The 16,152-nt window shown below is 42.1% G+C and overlaps 1 protein-coding gene and 1 long non-coding RNA gene across 4 annotated transcripts in view; one reads left to right on the forward strand and one right to left on the reverse strand.

Annotated features, from left to right (window-relative positions):
* Positions 1 to 16,152, forward strand: part of spata5 (spermatogenesis associated 5) — a 145,449-nt gene that overhangs the window by 33,098 nt on the left and 96,199 nt on the right. For 2 of the 3 annotated variants that reach the window (XM_052059286.1, XM_052059278.1), the window contains exons 14-15: positions 679 to 758; positions 5,018 to 5,144. In XM_052059286.1, coding sequence (XP_051915246.1) covers positions 679 to 758; positions 5,018 to 5,144 — 207 coding nt within the window. Of the gene's footprint in view, positions 1 to 678; positions 759 to 1,196; positions 1,525 to 5,017; positions 5,145 to 16,152 lie in introns of those variants that run through there. The other variant, XM_052059295.1, reaches the window with a different exon arrangement.
* LOC127597884 (uncharacterized) overlaps positions 2,027 to 16,152 on the reverse strand; it is a 17,534-nt gene continuing 3,408 nt past the window's right edge. The window contains exon 3 of the long non-coding RNA XR_007961793.1: positions 2,027 to 2,205. This is a non-coding gene — a long non-coding RNA (uncharacterized LOC127597884). The remainder of the gene's footprint in view (positions 2,206 to 16,152) is intronic.

Below are 16,152 nucleotides of genomic sequence, written 5' to 3' on the forward strand. Positions count from 1 at the left end.
TATAACACAATCAGCAGCTCATTCTTGAACTTTTTCCATCTGTGTACTCCATCTGTGTACTGTGATGCACTGGGCTTTGGCGCTCCTTTTTCAAAGTAGTGCACGCTTGGAGCGTATTTCTGAACACACCCACCATTAGGGAACACGGATTGTGGGTGGGAGTCCGAGCTCCACTGCTCTTGGTCTCGTTTGTAATTAAAATGCATTTCCTCCAATAATATGACTTACTCCAGAGCAACTTACATATACATGTTCGTTTTCCTTTTTCCTGATGCATTTTTTGACTGATGCGACGTATCCCCCAAAGTACCTGATTGTCCGAAAAATATACATGTCGGTCAAATGTCACGTCCACTACGGTGAATGCGTTCCAGTCTTATTTAATGTCTTATATAATATCTTATATAAAGCCTAATATCATGGTTTATGTTGTTTTTGGTTTAAACTGCTAACATAAGTAATTATTAGCCTTTATTACTCATGGAAGTGACTTGTGTTGGTATTGGCATTTATTATTTTCAGTGCATGATGTCAGAGGTGCTCATGCACACATTATGACGCCATCTCATGATGCATTTCCTGTTTATGCTCACTGCAAGCTGAGGACGATCTCTAGTCACCGACTATTTTAAAATCTTCTCTCCTCTCCTCTCCTCTCCCACTCTCGCCACCTCGCAGGTGTTCCGGAAGGCCAGGGCCGTAGCTCCCTCCGTCGTCTTCTTTGACGAGATTGACGCACTGGCCAGTGAAAGAGGAAGGTACTTTAACTGCGTGCTATTAATAATGATAATACATACAGTATTGTTCACCTCTGAGTCAACAGTCTGCTTCTTCATGATGTGGGCCGTGACAAATGCAACGTCGCTTAGACATCCTCTTTGTGAGCCTGTCCAACACAGTGGAATATCTTTCTTTTATGGGATGCCGCATCAGTGGTGTAGAGGAAAAAGGATGGTGGGGGTAGTTGAGGGGGCTGGGTGGACAGAGGGACATACACTGGAGGCACACAAATGTTTCATTGTCCCACATCTCAGGCGAATGGGAGTGCATGTGACTCGAGATGGAGAGAATTAACATCCGGCCATCTTATAAAATGGAGTTTCTCTCTCTCTCTCTCTCTCTCTCTCTCTCTCTCTCTCTCTCTCTCTCCCCCCCTCTGCCCCCGTCCGCCCGTACGTCCAAATGAATCCATTCAGCCAGCCATCTATATGAGCCATCAACCATCCATGCATATCATCCACTCATCCAGCCACCTATCCAGATCATCCATTAACCAAATGATCCACCCATTTATTTGAATTAACTTTTCGATCCATCGTCCAAATAATCAATCAATGTCATCCTTCCATCCTTCTATCTATCTATCTATCTATCTATCTATCTATCTATCTATCTATCTATCTATCTATCTATCTATCTATCCATCTATCCATCTATCCATCTATCCATCTATCCATCTATCCATCTATCCATCTATCCATCTATCCATCCATCCATCCATCCATCCATCCATCCATCCATCCATCCATCCATCCATCCACCCACCCACCCACCCACCCACCCACCCACCCATCCATCCATCCCTTCTAATCCAGCAAATGTAATTCTACAAACAAAACCCAACCCTTTATTGACCAAAAGTGTGAGTCGACAGATGCAGCTATTATGAAAGCGCTATCTAATAAAATATATATTGCATTGCATATACAGTATGTAGATAACAAGAATGGGAGTGGAAAAGGGAAGTATATTTTCATATGAAATTACAGTCCCTGAAAGTTCCTGACATAATTACTCTCGAATGGTTGAATGGCAGGTGGATAGATGGATGGATCGATAGACGAATAGGTGATAGATAGATGAGTGTGAAAACAAGCAGATGAGTAATGGAAAGCGGCTGAGCACCTTAAAGCCCCTCACTGTGAACGAACATTGACTTATCTATACCTCATCCACCGAGGTTATTTGTGCGCATGCGCTTCCTGCCATGTTTAATCAATAAAGTGGCTCGCACGGCCCCTCCCTAGGACTTTCAAAACTGTTGACACAGGCGGACCACCTCTTTCTGACTCGTGGCACGTGTGCATCCATTCCCCACACAGACGCATTAAAAAAAGAGAAGCACCTGTAAATCTGTCAGCCGACCTGCCACACGAGTCCAAACTTGTGGGACGAAGTGAGGAAGGCGAGCCAGATGGAGCTAAGCTGGAATGTCAAAACACACAAAGAATATCACATAAAGGGGACGCACAAGGCACTACAGATGTATATGGAATAGAAATTAAAAATGAAATAATAATTATGAATGTAATATGTAAACAATAATGTCAAATGAAACAGATTTTTTCAAAAGAAAGATGAACAGAACATTTAAAAAAAATTGGATTAGACAATAACAATGTGCATAAAATACAAAGAATCCAGCCAAGCTAAGACAAGTATTATAAAAATAGAAAAATATTAGAATAGAATACAATATGATTTGATTTATATAGAGCTTTCACAACAGCTGCAGCTGTAACAAAGCGCTTAACAAAACGGTTAACGTAAAGTAAAATAATAAACACGACACATATCTAAAACACAGCCAGTCATGCAATCTTAGCCACTTTCCCCTCACACGCTTTGTTGTTAAAAGCAGTTTGAGATGAAAGAGGAGAGAGTCAAAGTGTCCTTTCACCAGTGGATCACAGACGTCATGCTCAGAATGTGCACACGTCGACTACAAGCTAAGTTTCAAAATCAACACGAAGCTAGCATCCATTAAGGAAAAAATATTGGTTCACTTCTCCTGTCCTATGTAAATCCATTTCAATTCCAAGCGGCGACTCGCAGTTCCAAATACGCATGTGCCGACGCTCCTCTCCTCATCCTCAACTTCAGCAGCCATCCATCCAGCTGCACCAACGCAGACTGTCCAACAGCGCCGACATCTCCACTGAACCAAATGGGGCTGTGAAAAATGCTGCCCATTACAGGCACAAAAAACACAAGCACCCGGGAGCTGTCCAGCACTGACAGTCAGATGGCGCCGACATTCCTCCCAATCAAAATCAGTGCTGGTACACGCGTGCTGCCGAGAAGGCGCAACCACCAAGCACAGATACTACTCCTTTGACGAATGTTATGGCCAAAAACGTTGAAAACAGTCCACATCAGCTCCACCCGACAAAACAACAAACACCATGTGACAAAACAAAACACAAAAACAACATAAAAAATGACAAAAAAAGCAAGGCTCTTGAAGAGCGCTGCCTACTCGGGCGCCATCTTGGAAAAAGAAAAAGTTTAGTTAACAAGAAAATTAACAAAAGCATCTAATCATCCATTTTCGGAACCGCTTTATCCTCACAAGGGTTGCGGGGGGTGCAGGAGCCAATGCCAGCTGTCTTCGGGCAGAATGCAGGGGACACCCTGACCCAGTTGCCAGCCAATTGCAGGGCACACATAGACATTCAACCATTCGCGCTCACACCTAGCGACAATTTAATGCGTACGATCAGCCTGCCATGCATGTTTTTGGAATGTGGGAGGAAACCGGAGTACCCGGAGAAAACCAACGCAAACTCCACACAGGGAGGCCGGAGCTGGAATCGAACCCGGTACTTTTGCACTGTGAGGTCGACGAGCCAACCACTGGCTCACCCGGCCGCCCTAAATAACAAACATTTTAATCGAAAATGTAAAAGGATCGTTGTAAAAATCAATGTAAAAAAATAATTTGTCTTGTAAAAATAAAAACAGCAAAACACAATAAAATATTTTCATTCTTTTGTAAAGAAAATATCACATTCAAAATGCCGGTCATAAAATAGGGAGCAATTGGATCTATTTGACTCATCAAGCTGCGAAAGGCTACAAATAAAAACTTTGCTGTTGGCATCGGTGTTCTGGTGTCTTTTGATGACATCATTGGCAATATGGCTCAACTTCTGCTGCCAACAGGTTTATTCAAATCCCTTTTTCTTATGAAAGAAGCTGGTTATCGTGCACAAATGAAGGCTTTCAAATGAGTTGTGTGAGTTTTAGATGCATATGAGCAATTAGAGGTGATGGATGTCACTTCCTCTTGCAGGGAATTTGCCTGGTCTACCCTCCATCCGTCATGTGTGTCTTTTCTGGGCACATTTGTTGTTTCAACCCCTGTTTACTTCTTCCTACTTACTCCGTCACTTCACTTCAGAGGCGGTAAAAGTACTCAAGTAGAAGCACTAGTACCGGTGGAAAATGGACTGGTAATATTTGATGTGCTGATCCAACTCCTTTACTGAAGTAAAGGCAAAAAAAGTTCAAACTGTCAACTGAACTTTGGTACAGGCATTTTTCGAGAGAAGTAAAAGCAATTAAACAACTGAGATAATGTGGTTGCATAAGTGTGCATGCCTTCATAACTGGATATGTGGCTGTTCCACAATGTTTAAGTGCCTTTGATTCCGTCGCAATGAAGTTCTGATGTTCTACTAGTCTTTTCCTGACATAGCCGTGGTCCACAGAGAGCTTTCTGAGCAGTTTTACGGTTTGTCAGAAACTTGACGTGAATCAGGGTGTGTAGACTTTTCTACCCACTGTACCTCTCCAAATGCTACTTATGCAGAGTCATGAAGTCTTTTTTATTTGGTTATTTCTCACCACTGTTTCACATTCTGCTTAATCTTTGCGCTTGCATTTGTGATGGATAGATGGATAGATTACATGGATTGTAGAAATACAAATCTCAAAGTAACATTTAAAAATGTAATGCAATGAATAATAAATGTCATAAAAAACAAGTTCAAAATCAACATATGTGGAGGTTTAAAAAAGACTTATTTTTGACAAAGTAAGGAGTGGAAATGATCTGTTTTTAAATTGAAGGTTGTGTGAAAATTAAATACACAAGTAAAATACAGTTACCTGAAAAATTCTTCCAACTACCGCTTCACATTCTGTTTATTTTCCCCCCACTCGTATCCATCATTCATGGCATCCTGTCATTTACTCCCATTTTCCGCCATGTTCTCCATCATTCACCTCTCAGCTCTTCGGGATCGGGTGGTGTGGGCGACAGGGTCCTGGCCCAGCTCCTGACAGAGATGGACGGCATTGAGCAGCTCGGCGACGTCACCGTGCTAGCCGCCACCAACCGGCCGGACATGATTGATCAGGTAAACACACGCCAAGCTACCCTTTCGTCTGTGATTGATAAGGACCCCCCCCCTCCCCCCACACACACACACATTCCCCCCAAACCACTCCTTGCCTCCTCCTTTGCCACTGTTATACATGATTGATGAGGTTAAGGTGCCTCTGTTCACTCTCCCTTTGCGATGCTGTCATTACTTTGTTTGCGATGGAAAAATACAACACATTTTCATCGACTTTGTTTGGCTCTCAGGAGAAATTATTCACCGTGAACTATGTGACAGCCAGTATTCCAAGATGGAGTCAATTGTTAAAAAAAAAAAAAAGAGTCCATGAACATTTTCCACACAATACCTCATTCTGACAAGGTGAATATACACACTGGTATGTGAATTTTTAAAAATCATGACATTTTTTTAATTTTAATTTTTTTAATTTTACTGAACACTCTCAATCTCAGTCTCAAAATGAAACATAGATTTACATGAAGAATGCAGCAGCATAAAAAAATCTAAATATAAAATACATAATTAGATTTTTTTTTAAACAAAACTAATATTTATAATCAGAGAATTTCTATCACGACCCTTTCGTTGAGACACATATATTTATATTTTTAGACTAGGCTCGAGGTGACATATTGCCACACGGCTCCCGCTGAATGAGGCAAGACGTTTTACAACACTTCTCAGACATTTCTAGTATTCAAGAGAGGTATCAGATTTGTTCTCAGGCAATGTCCATCAAATTGCATACACCCAAAAACAAACAAACAAACATACATGAAAAAGTATGAAATTGACCAAGTTTGTGGACATGTATCTTAGCGTAGCATATAGCATAATTTTACAATGTCTGGTAGGCAGTTCTGTCACACACATTGATTTATTTGAGCAAATTGTAATACAGATGATCGAAAAAAATTGCTTCCGGCTTCTGTTCCAATCAACGGCAGCATCTTGATTTAGTCACTTGAAGATGATAACGAGGAGATCTCCTAGTCATTGGTGACCCTTCTAAGAGGCACATCTCCACCGTCCTCTATTCCTCTGCCCTTTTATCTCCTCCTCTCCCCCTTCCGCAAAAAGCTTTCTTTGCTCTCTTATCCGCCCATCTCTGACCTAATGAAATTTCCTGAGTGCTGATCAAAGGACACGTCTGGGCCTTTTCAAAGGCACACAGGAAGGCGAGTGTCCTGGTGCTTTTTAAAGGCCAGACGGCGTGTCTATTTTTTGTCTCTGGCTCTGAGCCGTCACAAATACATTAGCATGGATGACGGGTGCAAGCATTTCATTGAGAAATTGAAGCTGGAACGGCCTTCTGTAGACATGGCAGTGTGGCGGGTGCAGTTGTTAACGTGTCTGCCTCGCAATCTGGAGATCCCGGTTCAAATGTCTGTGTTTGCATGTTCACCCAGTGCTAGTTAAGAGCAGTTAGTTTTCTGACTGGGAAAAAATGACATCTACTTTAAGCAGGCATTTACGATTAAAGTGGAGTCTGCGATTTGTTTCTAAATCTGTTTTACATGCTTGATAATATCCGAAAACGGTCAAAGGCTGAAGGCTAGGTAGTACTCAACTGTGGAAGCTTCAGCTTTTAGCAAGTTTTTCACCGTTTTCAGCTACAAGGGTAAAAAAAAAAAAAAAAAAAAAAAAGAAAAACAGGTCTTCACTGAACACTCAGCATGCGGACTGGATTGAATCGACTACAAAGACAAGATGTTCAATGTTCAAACTGACCAACGTTTTTGTTTTTATCAAATAACTTGATAAAAACATGATAAAATAAGTTGAACTTTGAATTTTATGGCTAGAACATGTTCTCAAAAGCTGGGACAGGTGGCCAGAAAGACCGAGAGAGTAAAGAAATGCTCATTAAACGACTGTTTGGAACATCGCACAGGTGAACAGGCTACCCGGGAACAGGTGGGTGCCATCTATGGGTATAAAAGAAGCATCCGTGTGTTGCTCGGTCATTCGCCAGCAAAGATGGGGCAAGGTTCATCTCTTTGTGAACGACTGCATGAGAAAATAGTTCCAGAACAATGTTGCTCAACTTACAATTGCAAGGAATATCATCAGTGTATAAATATTTATTCAATGTTGTTGAAAGAAAAGGTGATGTAACGTAGTGGTAAACATGGCCGTGTCCTTTTTTGGAACGTGTTGCAGCCGTAAATTCTAGGTTCATGATTATTTGCTAGAAAACAAAGTTTATCAGTTTCAACATTTATAGTGTACTCAATTAAATATAGGTTGAACATGATTTGCAAATCATGCTATTCAACGTTTTAATGTTTAATACAACGTTGGAGGGGGCGGGGGTCAGAATGGAAATACTGGAGTGGTTGACTTCATATCCACGCCAAACTTCGTCTGTTTGCTGCGTGGAGAATCGACCCATCTCAGCAGCTTCCTTCTCCTTGACACGTTGCCGCTCGCTTATTTCCAACTCCTTTTGTAGCCTTCAAACCGAGAAAACACGCAGTTTCCATTTCCCGAGACGTAGTGTTGTAGGGGGATGATGGGGGGGTGGGGTCTATTAAGTAGGGGAGGCCACTCAGGCTTTTTGTTGTTGGCTCGGACAGATGGGAAGCCCCATGCGTCTCCCCTCCACCAGTGGGCCTCTCAGGAAGTGGTCTCCCAGGCAGCTGAGAAATCACATCACCCCAACCCCACCACCAACCCCCAAACCCAATGTGAGCGCATTGCTCATAAATGGGCTCTCATAGTCACTTATGTTGCGGTGGAGAACTGTCAAACGTATGACAGATCTTTATAAAATGCATGTTAGCTGATCCAATGTCGAGTCATGCGGATGTGGAACACACTACCTTAACCTTTAGCAAATAACACACGCTCCCACATGCACGCACGCACACACACACACACACACACACGCATTCATGCACGGACACACACTCGCACACACTACAGGCACGGGTGGCCATTCCAATGCAAATGGCAGGATATAACGGGGTCAAGGAGGCGGAGTTGACGATGAAGATAAATGGGGGAAGCCGGGGTGTCAATGCACTCATTGTCAGCTGTTGGTGGTGTGGAGGGGGCTATAGAGGGGCCTCAGCTGTTTGAGTGGTGAAGGGGGGGGGGCAGGGGGTTGAAGAGGGGGGTGCAGGAAGTGGAAACAAGCGGAGGGAAAGTGCATTGATTCCAGTGCGGATGGAGGAGACCTGTTGTCCGTCACTCAAGCATTCCCGCAGGAGAGTGAAGTCCATTGTTTTGAAATGATGAATGCTCATGTGATTAGTGAAGGAGGTCCGTTGGCTCACAGTTGGAATTTTAAGTCAAGGTATTAAATTTTGGTTGGGGTTTTAAAGTGCGAGCGTTTTGCGTTTAGATTTAAATTCGGCTTTAGGATTTCAAACAAGGGTTTGAGTTTTGATTTCGAGCTTCAAGACAGCATTAAGTGTTCAAGGTTTCAAGCCTGTGTTGTGCTTTCAAGTTATCAAATCAGAATCAACATTTCAAGTTAGGGAATCAATTTTGAGTTTGAAGCCTGTGTTGGGGTTTCAAATTGGAGTGTCAAGACAGCTTGGTTTATACATTGGCATTTCTAGTCTTGGTTAGGGTTTTAAATTAGGTTTCAGGGTTTTAAAATTAAGTCCGGCTTTCAAATTGAGGTATGAGGCCTGCTTCACACAAGATTTTGGGTTTCAAGTTCGAGTTTAAAGCCAGAAATAAGATTTCAAATTAATTAAGCTTTCAAACCCGTTCGATGTTTTCCAACACACATTATGGGTTCAAATTAGATTTTGAAAACAGACTTAAAATAATCAAATTAAGGTTTTAAATTTTGGTTTTAAAATGAGTTTCGAACAAAGATGACCAACAAATGTAAGTTCCAAGCCAGAATTAGGTTTTCAAGTTTGCATTTTCAGCCCGGGTTAAGGTTTCAAAGTGGAGTTTAAATCGGGGTTGGGATTTCAAATTAGAGTGACAAATTATGATGTCAATCCTGAATTGGGGTTTCATTTGCATTTGAAGCGAAGGTTAGTGTTTCCGGGTCAGGTTTGGTGTTGAAATTGAGTTTTCAAGGTCGGGTTAGGGATTCAAAGGAAAGTTTGAGGGTTGGCATTTCAAGCCAGTGTTTCAAATCAGTCTTAGGGTTTCGCGCCAGGTTTAGTGTTTCAGGTTGTGGTTTGAATGAGCTAGCCCTTTGCAAAGGCCTGCCGCTTAGTGAGCCTCGATTTTCTCTTCAACCCTTCACAATGATAGCATTTCCGCCCCAGCCAACACACACTGTATTATCCAATGGATAATTTCTCTTTTGGCAAATTTCCCCATGTTCAACTTTGTCGACCTCGTGACGCACGGAATAGAAAACGTGAGTGTGGTCCCATATACGGTGTGACTAACACAGCTGAATCACAGCCCGGCCAACACAGAAAGACACCAAGGAGAACGGCCCGTTCCCTCGGTTCCTGACAGATAAAACAAAATGTGCTGTTTCATGTTGTTTACTCCACATCTGTTGGAAATCAGGCGCAAGGAAGCATTGCGGCGGTGCGCGTTCTTTGGCGCCGAAAGCAAAAATAAATAGTGAATCAAACGGCGGGAATTTCAGGCATGCGCTTTTTCCACCCCCAGAATTTGATTTTAATTGAAGGCCGCGCTGCCAATTAATCATTTTGTTGCATGTTCCCTCCAATGAATGCGGTGGCTTTTTAGACGCGGTCGGAAGTGGAAAGACGTGTGAGGCGACTGCCTTGCGCAAACCCATCCATTATTTATCCGAACCGCTCAACCTATGTTCCATGACAAGCAGCTTTTGGAAATTGATTTTTTTTTTTGGGGGGGGGGGGCTTGTTTGTTTCTTTTGGGATTTTCCAAGTTGCATATTCAGATATTTCTTCTTGGGGTTTCAGTTATCGTTATGGTTTCGGATTTAAGTTTTGAAATGGGGTGAAGGTTTTTAATCGTTGGCTTTCGACCCTGTGTTTTATTGTGTTTACTCGTTTTATGTTATTCGTTTGTTTTAGCTGTCCTTGTTTATATATGTCTGATTTTTACTTTTACTGTACAGCACTTTGTATGCAGCTGAGGTTGTTGTTAAAGTACTCTAGAAATAAAACTGGGTTTAGTTGTGATATTAGGTTTTCAGCCAGGGTTGGGGCTTCAAAATTGGCTTTGGGATGAGGGTTTGAAATGAGAGTTTCCAGGCAGGGTTAGGCTTTCAAATTCGTTTCCAAGTAAAGGTTCATGATAGTGTTTGGGTTTCAATTTATGTTAGGAATTCCAAGTAGGGTGTCAAGACAACAAGACAGCCTTATGGTTTCAAAGTCAAACCAGAGTTAGGCTTTCAGATTAGATTATTACATGAAGATTTGAAATGAGAGTTTCGAGTACGGCAAGGCAATGCAGTTTTATGAAGAGAGCACATTTCATACCCAAAGAAACACAATGTGTTTCACACAAGCAAAGACAACATCTAAAAGCATTTACGATACAACAGATGAACTTCAGAAGCAAAGAAATTGCTTCAAGAATTCACGTTGATGAAATTGAAACACATGAAGAGAAAACTTAAATTAAAACATCGTACAGAAATAAAAAGAGCTTCCAAAATGATGGAAAGGGAACATTATTTAAAACCTGTTTGGAAGACCTTCATCAAAGGAATGGGGTCAAAAAATTCTGGGCTGACTTCATTTGTGAGGGCATCTTATTCCATTGGCGTGCAGGATAACCGCTAAATGCTGCTTCACCGTGTTTTCTTTGAATTCAGGCCCCACTAATTCACCCAAGTTGGGGTTCGGTTTCCAAAGATTAGCGGTTTCCAAGTAGGGTTTCATGACAGTGTTCGGGTTTCAAAATGTGGTTTGAATTTATGCTTTAAATGGGTTTGGAAGGACACGCATGCTTTCAAGACAACGATACAAAGTCATGGTATCAAATTAGAATTTCAAGCCAGTATTAAGGTTTCAAGACAGGCGTATGGTTTCAACGTGGGGTTTCAAGAATGGTTTAAGATGTGAAATATGGTTTTTCAGCCTAATGTTTTAAATGGGGTTAACACCGGCTCAGCCTTTTAAAGACAGGGGCAGGGTTTCAAAGTTGGGTTTCACAACAGCGCTGGGGTAAACATTTATGGTTTCAAATTAAGGGTTCAAATTTGATAGGTTTTGGGTTTCAAGACTGCTTAGGATTTCAAGTTAGGGCTCCAAGATGGTACTGGCGTACAAAGCTATTTTTTTTCAAGCAGTCTTTGGGGTTTTGAATTAGGGTTTCAAGACAATAGTTGAAGTTCAACTTGGGGTTGCAAACCAGAATTAGGGTACCTTTAGATTTAAAGACCCGTTTCAAATGACTTGCTGGGTTTGTGGTTTCAAACTAGGGGTAGGATTTCAAAATAAGGTTTGAAATTTCTGTTTTGTTGTCATGCTAGGCTTTGAATTCGCTAAACTTTAGCAAAGGCTTGCCAAGTAGTGAGCCAACAATATCGTTTTCACAATGATAAGGTGGTAAAACAATGAAGTCTGGTCGTAGCTTGCCAGATAGTTAACCAAGCCAATGTTTCCCCCTTACATATGTATATTCACAACATGACACCCCCAAATAAAGCTTTGCGGCTTCAATGTTTGAGTGAAGTCACTATCAGACAGCTCAAATCAGGTTGCAGCACTACAGATTACTTGCACGTTTTGGTTTTCCGTTTGTTGTCATTTTGGACCAGAAGTGACCAACTGGGCTCTGATCGTATTGTGGAGTGAGAAAAACAGAACCCGCACAAGTGGTCTTGACGCAAACAACACAAACCACATGACTGACGACATTCAAGATAAAATGGCAAGCAACTAGCTGGAATGCCAGGACACAGTCCGCTAAGCTTACTTCTAATTGTGATCTCTTAGTCAAGTTCTGTTCCTTTAAGTCATTAGATGAATGGCAAAACTGTTTCAAGCAAGTATTAGATTTCAAACTAGACTTAGGGCAGGCATGGCTCCGGGCCTAGAGGGCCGCCGTCCTGCCTGTTTTCCAGCTCCCCCGGCTGCAACACACCCGATTCAGATGATCAGATCATCAGCCAGCTGTGAAGCAGCATTAGAACGATCCTGATTATTTGAATCAGGTGTATTGCAACAGGAAGAGCTGGAAAAATAGGCAGCACAGCGGACCTTGAGGACTGACTTTGGACACCCCTGATTTAGGGTTTCAGAATAGAGTTAGGGTTCAAATGAGTCTTGCAAGATTGTATTAGTATTTCAGACGAGGTTTTCAAAACAAGGTTAGGGTTATACAGTGAGTTGGTAGGTTTTAAGGATGTGGCTAAGGATTCAAATCAGTTTAAAGAATGGGTTAAGGCTACGTGTTAGGGTTTGAAGCCAGGGTTACATTTTCTAATTATGGTTTCAAATGTGCGTAAGGGTTTCAAACCAAGGTATTCTTTCAGAATAGGGTTTTCAAACAAGGTTAGTATTACACACAGCGTTAGCATTTCAAACCAGGCTCAGGGTTGTAAAATAGGCTTTAGATATCGGGTTGGAATTTTTAAAATTTTATTTCAAGACAGGTTAGGGTCTGAAGCCAGGGTTGAGTTTTTACATTTTGGGTTCAAGTCTGGGTTAGGGCTTTAAAATCAGATAAGCTACCAATCTTGTTTTTTTTTTTTTTTTTAGCATTTTAAACCAAGGTTAGGATTTCAAAGAAGGGTTACCTTTCAAACTAGGGTCTCAAGCTTGTTTTGGGAGTCCACGTTTGGGTTTGAATTTGCTACGCATGAGCAAAGTCCAACATTGAGCCTATATGGAGTCTAGAACGATGCGCTGGTAGAAGCAATGCAGTGTGGTTGTAGTTTCCCCCGCTAGTGAGCCACACTTCATTTTGAAAACTGCTGTCACTCACTTCTTTTCATTAATCCTGAGTTACAAGATCATTGTAAGACATTTAGAAATACGGAACTTGCAAAAATATACATTCTCCTTTCACCCTAAAAAGCAGAGCTTTTGCTATGCAGTGTTATTTCCGCACAGGAGAGGGCGCCAAACCTGGCTTGCAAATTACATACAGTGCAAGTCATGTCAAATCTGTCAGCGGGTATGCTTCTCAAACCATTTGGCTGCAGGGGAGAATTTTTTTCCTTGGACCCTCTCATCTTCTGATTGTGTGTACCGCTCAATTCCATAGTAATGTTAGTAAAGTTTATTTTTTGCAGTCTTACTCAGAACAGTCATCACCCCAAATGAAATCAGTGCTTTATAATCCATCCATCCATTTTCGGAGCCGCTTAATCCTCACTAGGGCCGCGGGGGGTGCTGGAGCCTATCCCAGCCGTCTTCGGGCAGTAGGCGGGGGACACCCTGGATCAGTTGCCAGCCAATCGCAGGGCACACAGAGACGAACAACCATTCGCACTCACACCCACACCTAGGGACAATTTAGAGTGTTCAATCAGCCTGCCACGCATGTTTTTGGAATGTGGGAGGAAACCGGAGCACCCGGAGAAAACCCACCCAGGCCCGGGGAGAACATGCAAACTCCACACAGGGAGGCCGGAGCTGGAATCGAACCCGGTACCTCTGCACTGTGAAGCCGACGTGCTAACCACTGGACTACCGGGTCGCCCTGTGCTTTATAATGTTAAAGTCAAAGATTAACAAGGGAAGAAAGTCATGGTCCAACGTGAGCTGCATTCAGAAAAATACGACTAGATTAATTGTTAAGTCATACAAACTCCATCTTTGATGTTCAAATATTACGACTTTATTCTGAAAACATTGCACTTTTTTTCTGGAAAAGAAACTATTTACCTGTATTTGGAAAGTCACTGCCGTTCAGTTGTACTTAAATCAAACTTGTTACATGCTCGGCACAATTGACATCTTGTGTCCTCTGAAAAACTCACCTTTGTAAGTCAGTAGAGCACTGTAATAATTTACTGCTAATTATTTTTGCCGATCCCAAACTCAGGTTCTGTGAACCGCTGCTTTTAAAGCAAACTTGGCCGCATTTCGGTTGTTTGCGCTGGTGCCAACTGTTTGATTACGAACGAGTTTAAATTGAAATCAGGTTTGTGGCGAGCTTGTCTATCTCCTGGCTCAAATTGATTTTTTCCCTTTCTGTTCATTTTGTTGATGTCGAGCACATGGCCTCCATTCGACATCGTGTCGGCCGCATGCTGCCAGGAGTTGAAAACGAGCGCTCCACAAGGTGCGCATTCATTCTGAGCAGCCTGAACATCTGCCAATATTTTTCTCCTCCTAGGCCGTGTGGACGTTGGGTAATTGCAATCACGCTCCAATTGCGCCCCCGTGTAATTAGCAGGCAGCTTGGTAAATACTCCGATATTAGCTTAAGTGGCGCTTTGACTGCCTCCTTTGCATTCAAAGCACTTGTCTGTGATTGCCGCTATGCAGGTTTGCATCCCGCCCCTGAATCAATGGTGTTTCCCCACCTCAAGGCAATGGAGAAACTCATGTGACTATTCAGTCGGTTGCCATCACAAATGAAAACCAGCGTTTTGTTATGGGGCTGAACAACTTGGGAAAAAAAATCATCACATTGAGCTACTCTCTTTTTTTTTTCATTCCTTAACATGGCAATTGCTATTTAATGATCAGCTCATGTATTTCTGGACAAAGACAAGGAATCAATGAATCTGTGTTAGAATAAACATTCTCAGATTTACTGAAATGTAAATGTTTTGGTTTCATAGGTTAGGTTTAAACTAAAATAAAAGCAAATGAACCATCAAATAGATTCAGAACCGGTATGCCATGGCACAATTAGTGTGCCGTAGAGATCATCAGGTATGCTACGGAAATTTTTCCAATGTCACTTATTATGACAAAAGGAGGAGTATTTATATATACTGTATGTGTTGCATACATTCGAGTAATTAATTTAGGAAACACTTTGGCCTACTGTCTGATAAGCGTCCAATGCAATAACGTCACAAAATTCTACCAAACGTTAAGTCAGTAAGTCATAAATCAAATTATAACAATAATGCATTGCTGTCTTAAGTGGTTGGGAATCACTACCTTACAGTGTTGAAATCAGGAGTTAATAGTCCAATAGTAAAAGTATTGCGGGCTCGTTTTTCATGCCAAGTCAATCATATATTGGAGGATTGTCATCCGTGAAAACCAAGTTAAATATCCTGGGGCGAAATGTATGCGTGTAATGCACGTTCCTCTTAATCGCTGACTTCATAAAAGAATGCACAGGGAAGCGTCTTGCATGAGTTGTCCACAATTTGCTCTGTTCATTATGTTTTGGTGAAAAGCCCCAACAGGAAGCAGTCTAGAAGCCAGTAGTCAAAATGGGAGTGGGAGTAAGTCATGCATTGGCGCTGTTGGGCACAAACCTCCTTTGTCCAAATATGGCCAATTACCGTATATTTTCATGACCGAAAGGCGCAGTGAAAAGTCTTAAATTTTCTCCAAAATGGATGGGATGCCTAATAATGTGGGTCGCCTTGTCTATGAACCAAGTTCCAAAATTTGTGAATGCTCTTATGTGACTTTGACGGCGAATCCGCTTGCCTGACTGATTTTGTGCCGATAGGTTGCGTATATACAGGAAAGGCGGACGTAACTGAGGACAGCATACAGATGTTAAAGTAGGTAGGGTGTCACCAACATGAATGAGATTCTGCTCACTTTCGACGTCCCGGTGAACCACACTGTAGAGAAGAAGGTGACCAGCACGATCGCGATACCCACAATGGGGCGCGTGAAGTCGGCGTTTACTGTTGTGCTTGGTTGCCATGGTAATGGACAGAATTGGCTCCCTATAGTGATTTTTAAGCCGAAAGAAAAAATTCCAGCAAGAGTCAAAGTGAACTTGTGAGCGATGGCGAGGACAGCTTTACTAAGATTGGGAGGCAGGGCTGGGCAAGTTCCGCCAAAACTTGTGTGTGGATTGTGTTTGAGTTCACGCAATAGCCGGCATCATTTCTGCGAGACTGAGCGTGACGATGACGCGAGGGAACCTGCCGTGTTTGATGGAGAACTTTCCCAGCTGTTCATTTCAGATACAGAATATTAGGACTTCGATAGTTTTGAGGATA

This window comes from Hippocampus zosterae, chromosome 1, assembly GCF_025434085.1.
Source record: "Hippocampus zosterae strain Florida chromosome 1, ASM2543408v3, whole genome shotgun sequence".
In the NCBI taxonomy this organism is placed as follows: Eukaryota; Metazoa; Chordata; class Actinopteri; order Syngnathiformes; family Syngnathidae; genus Hippocampus; species Hippocampus zosterae.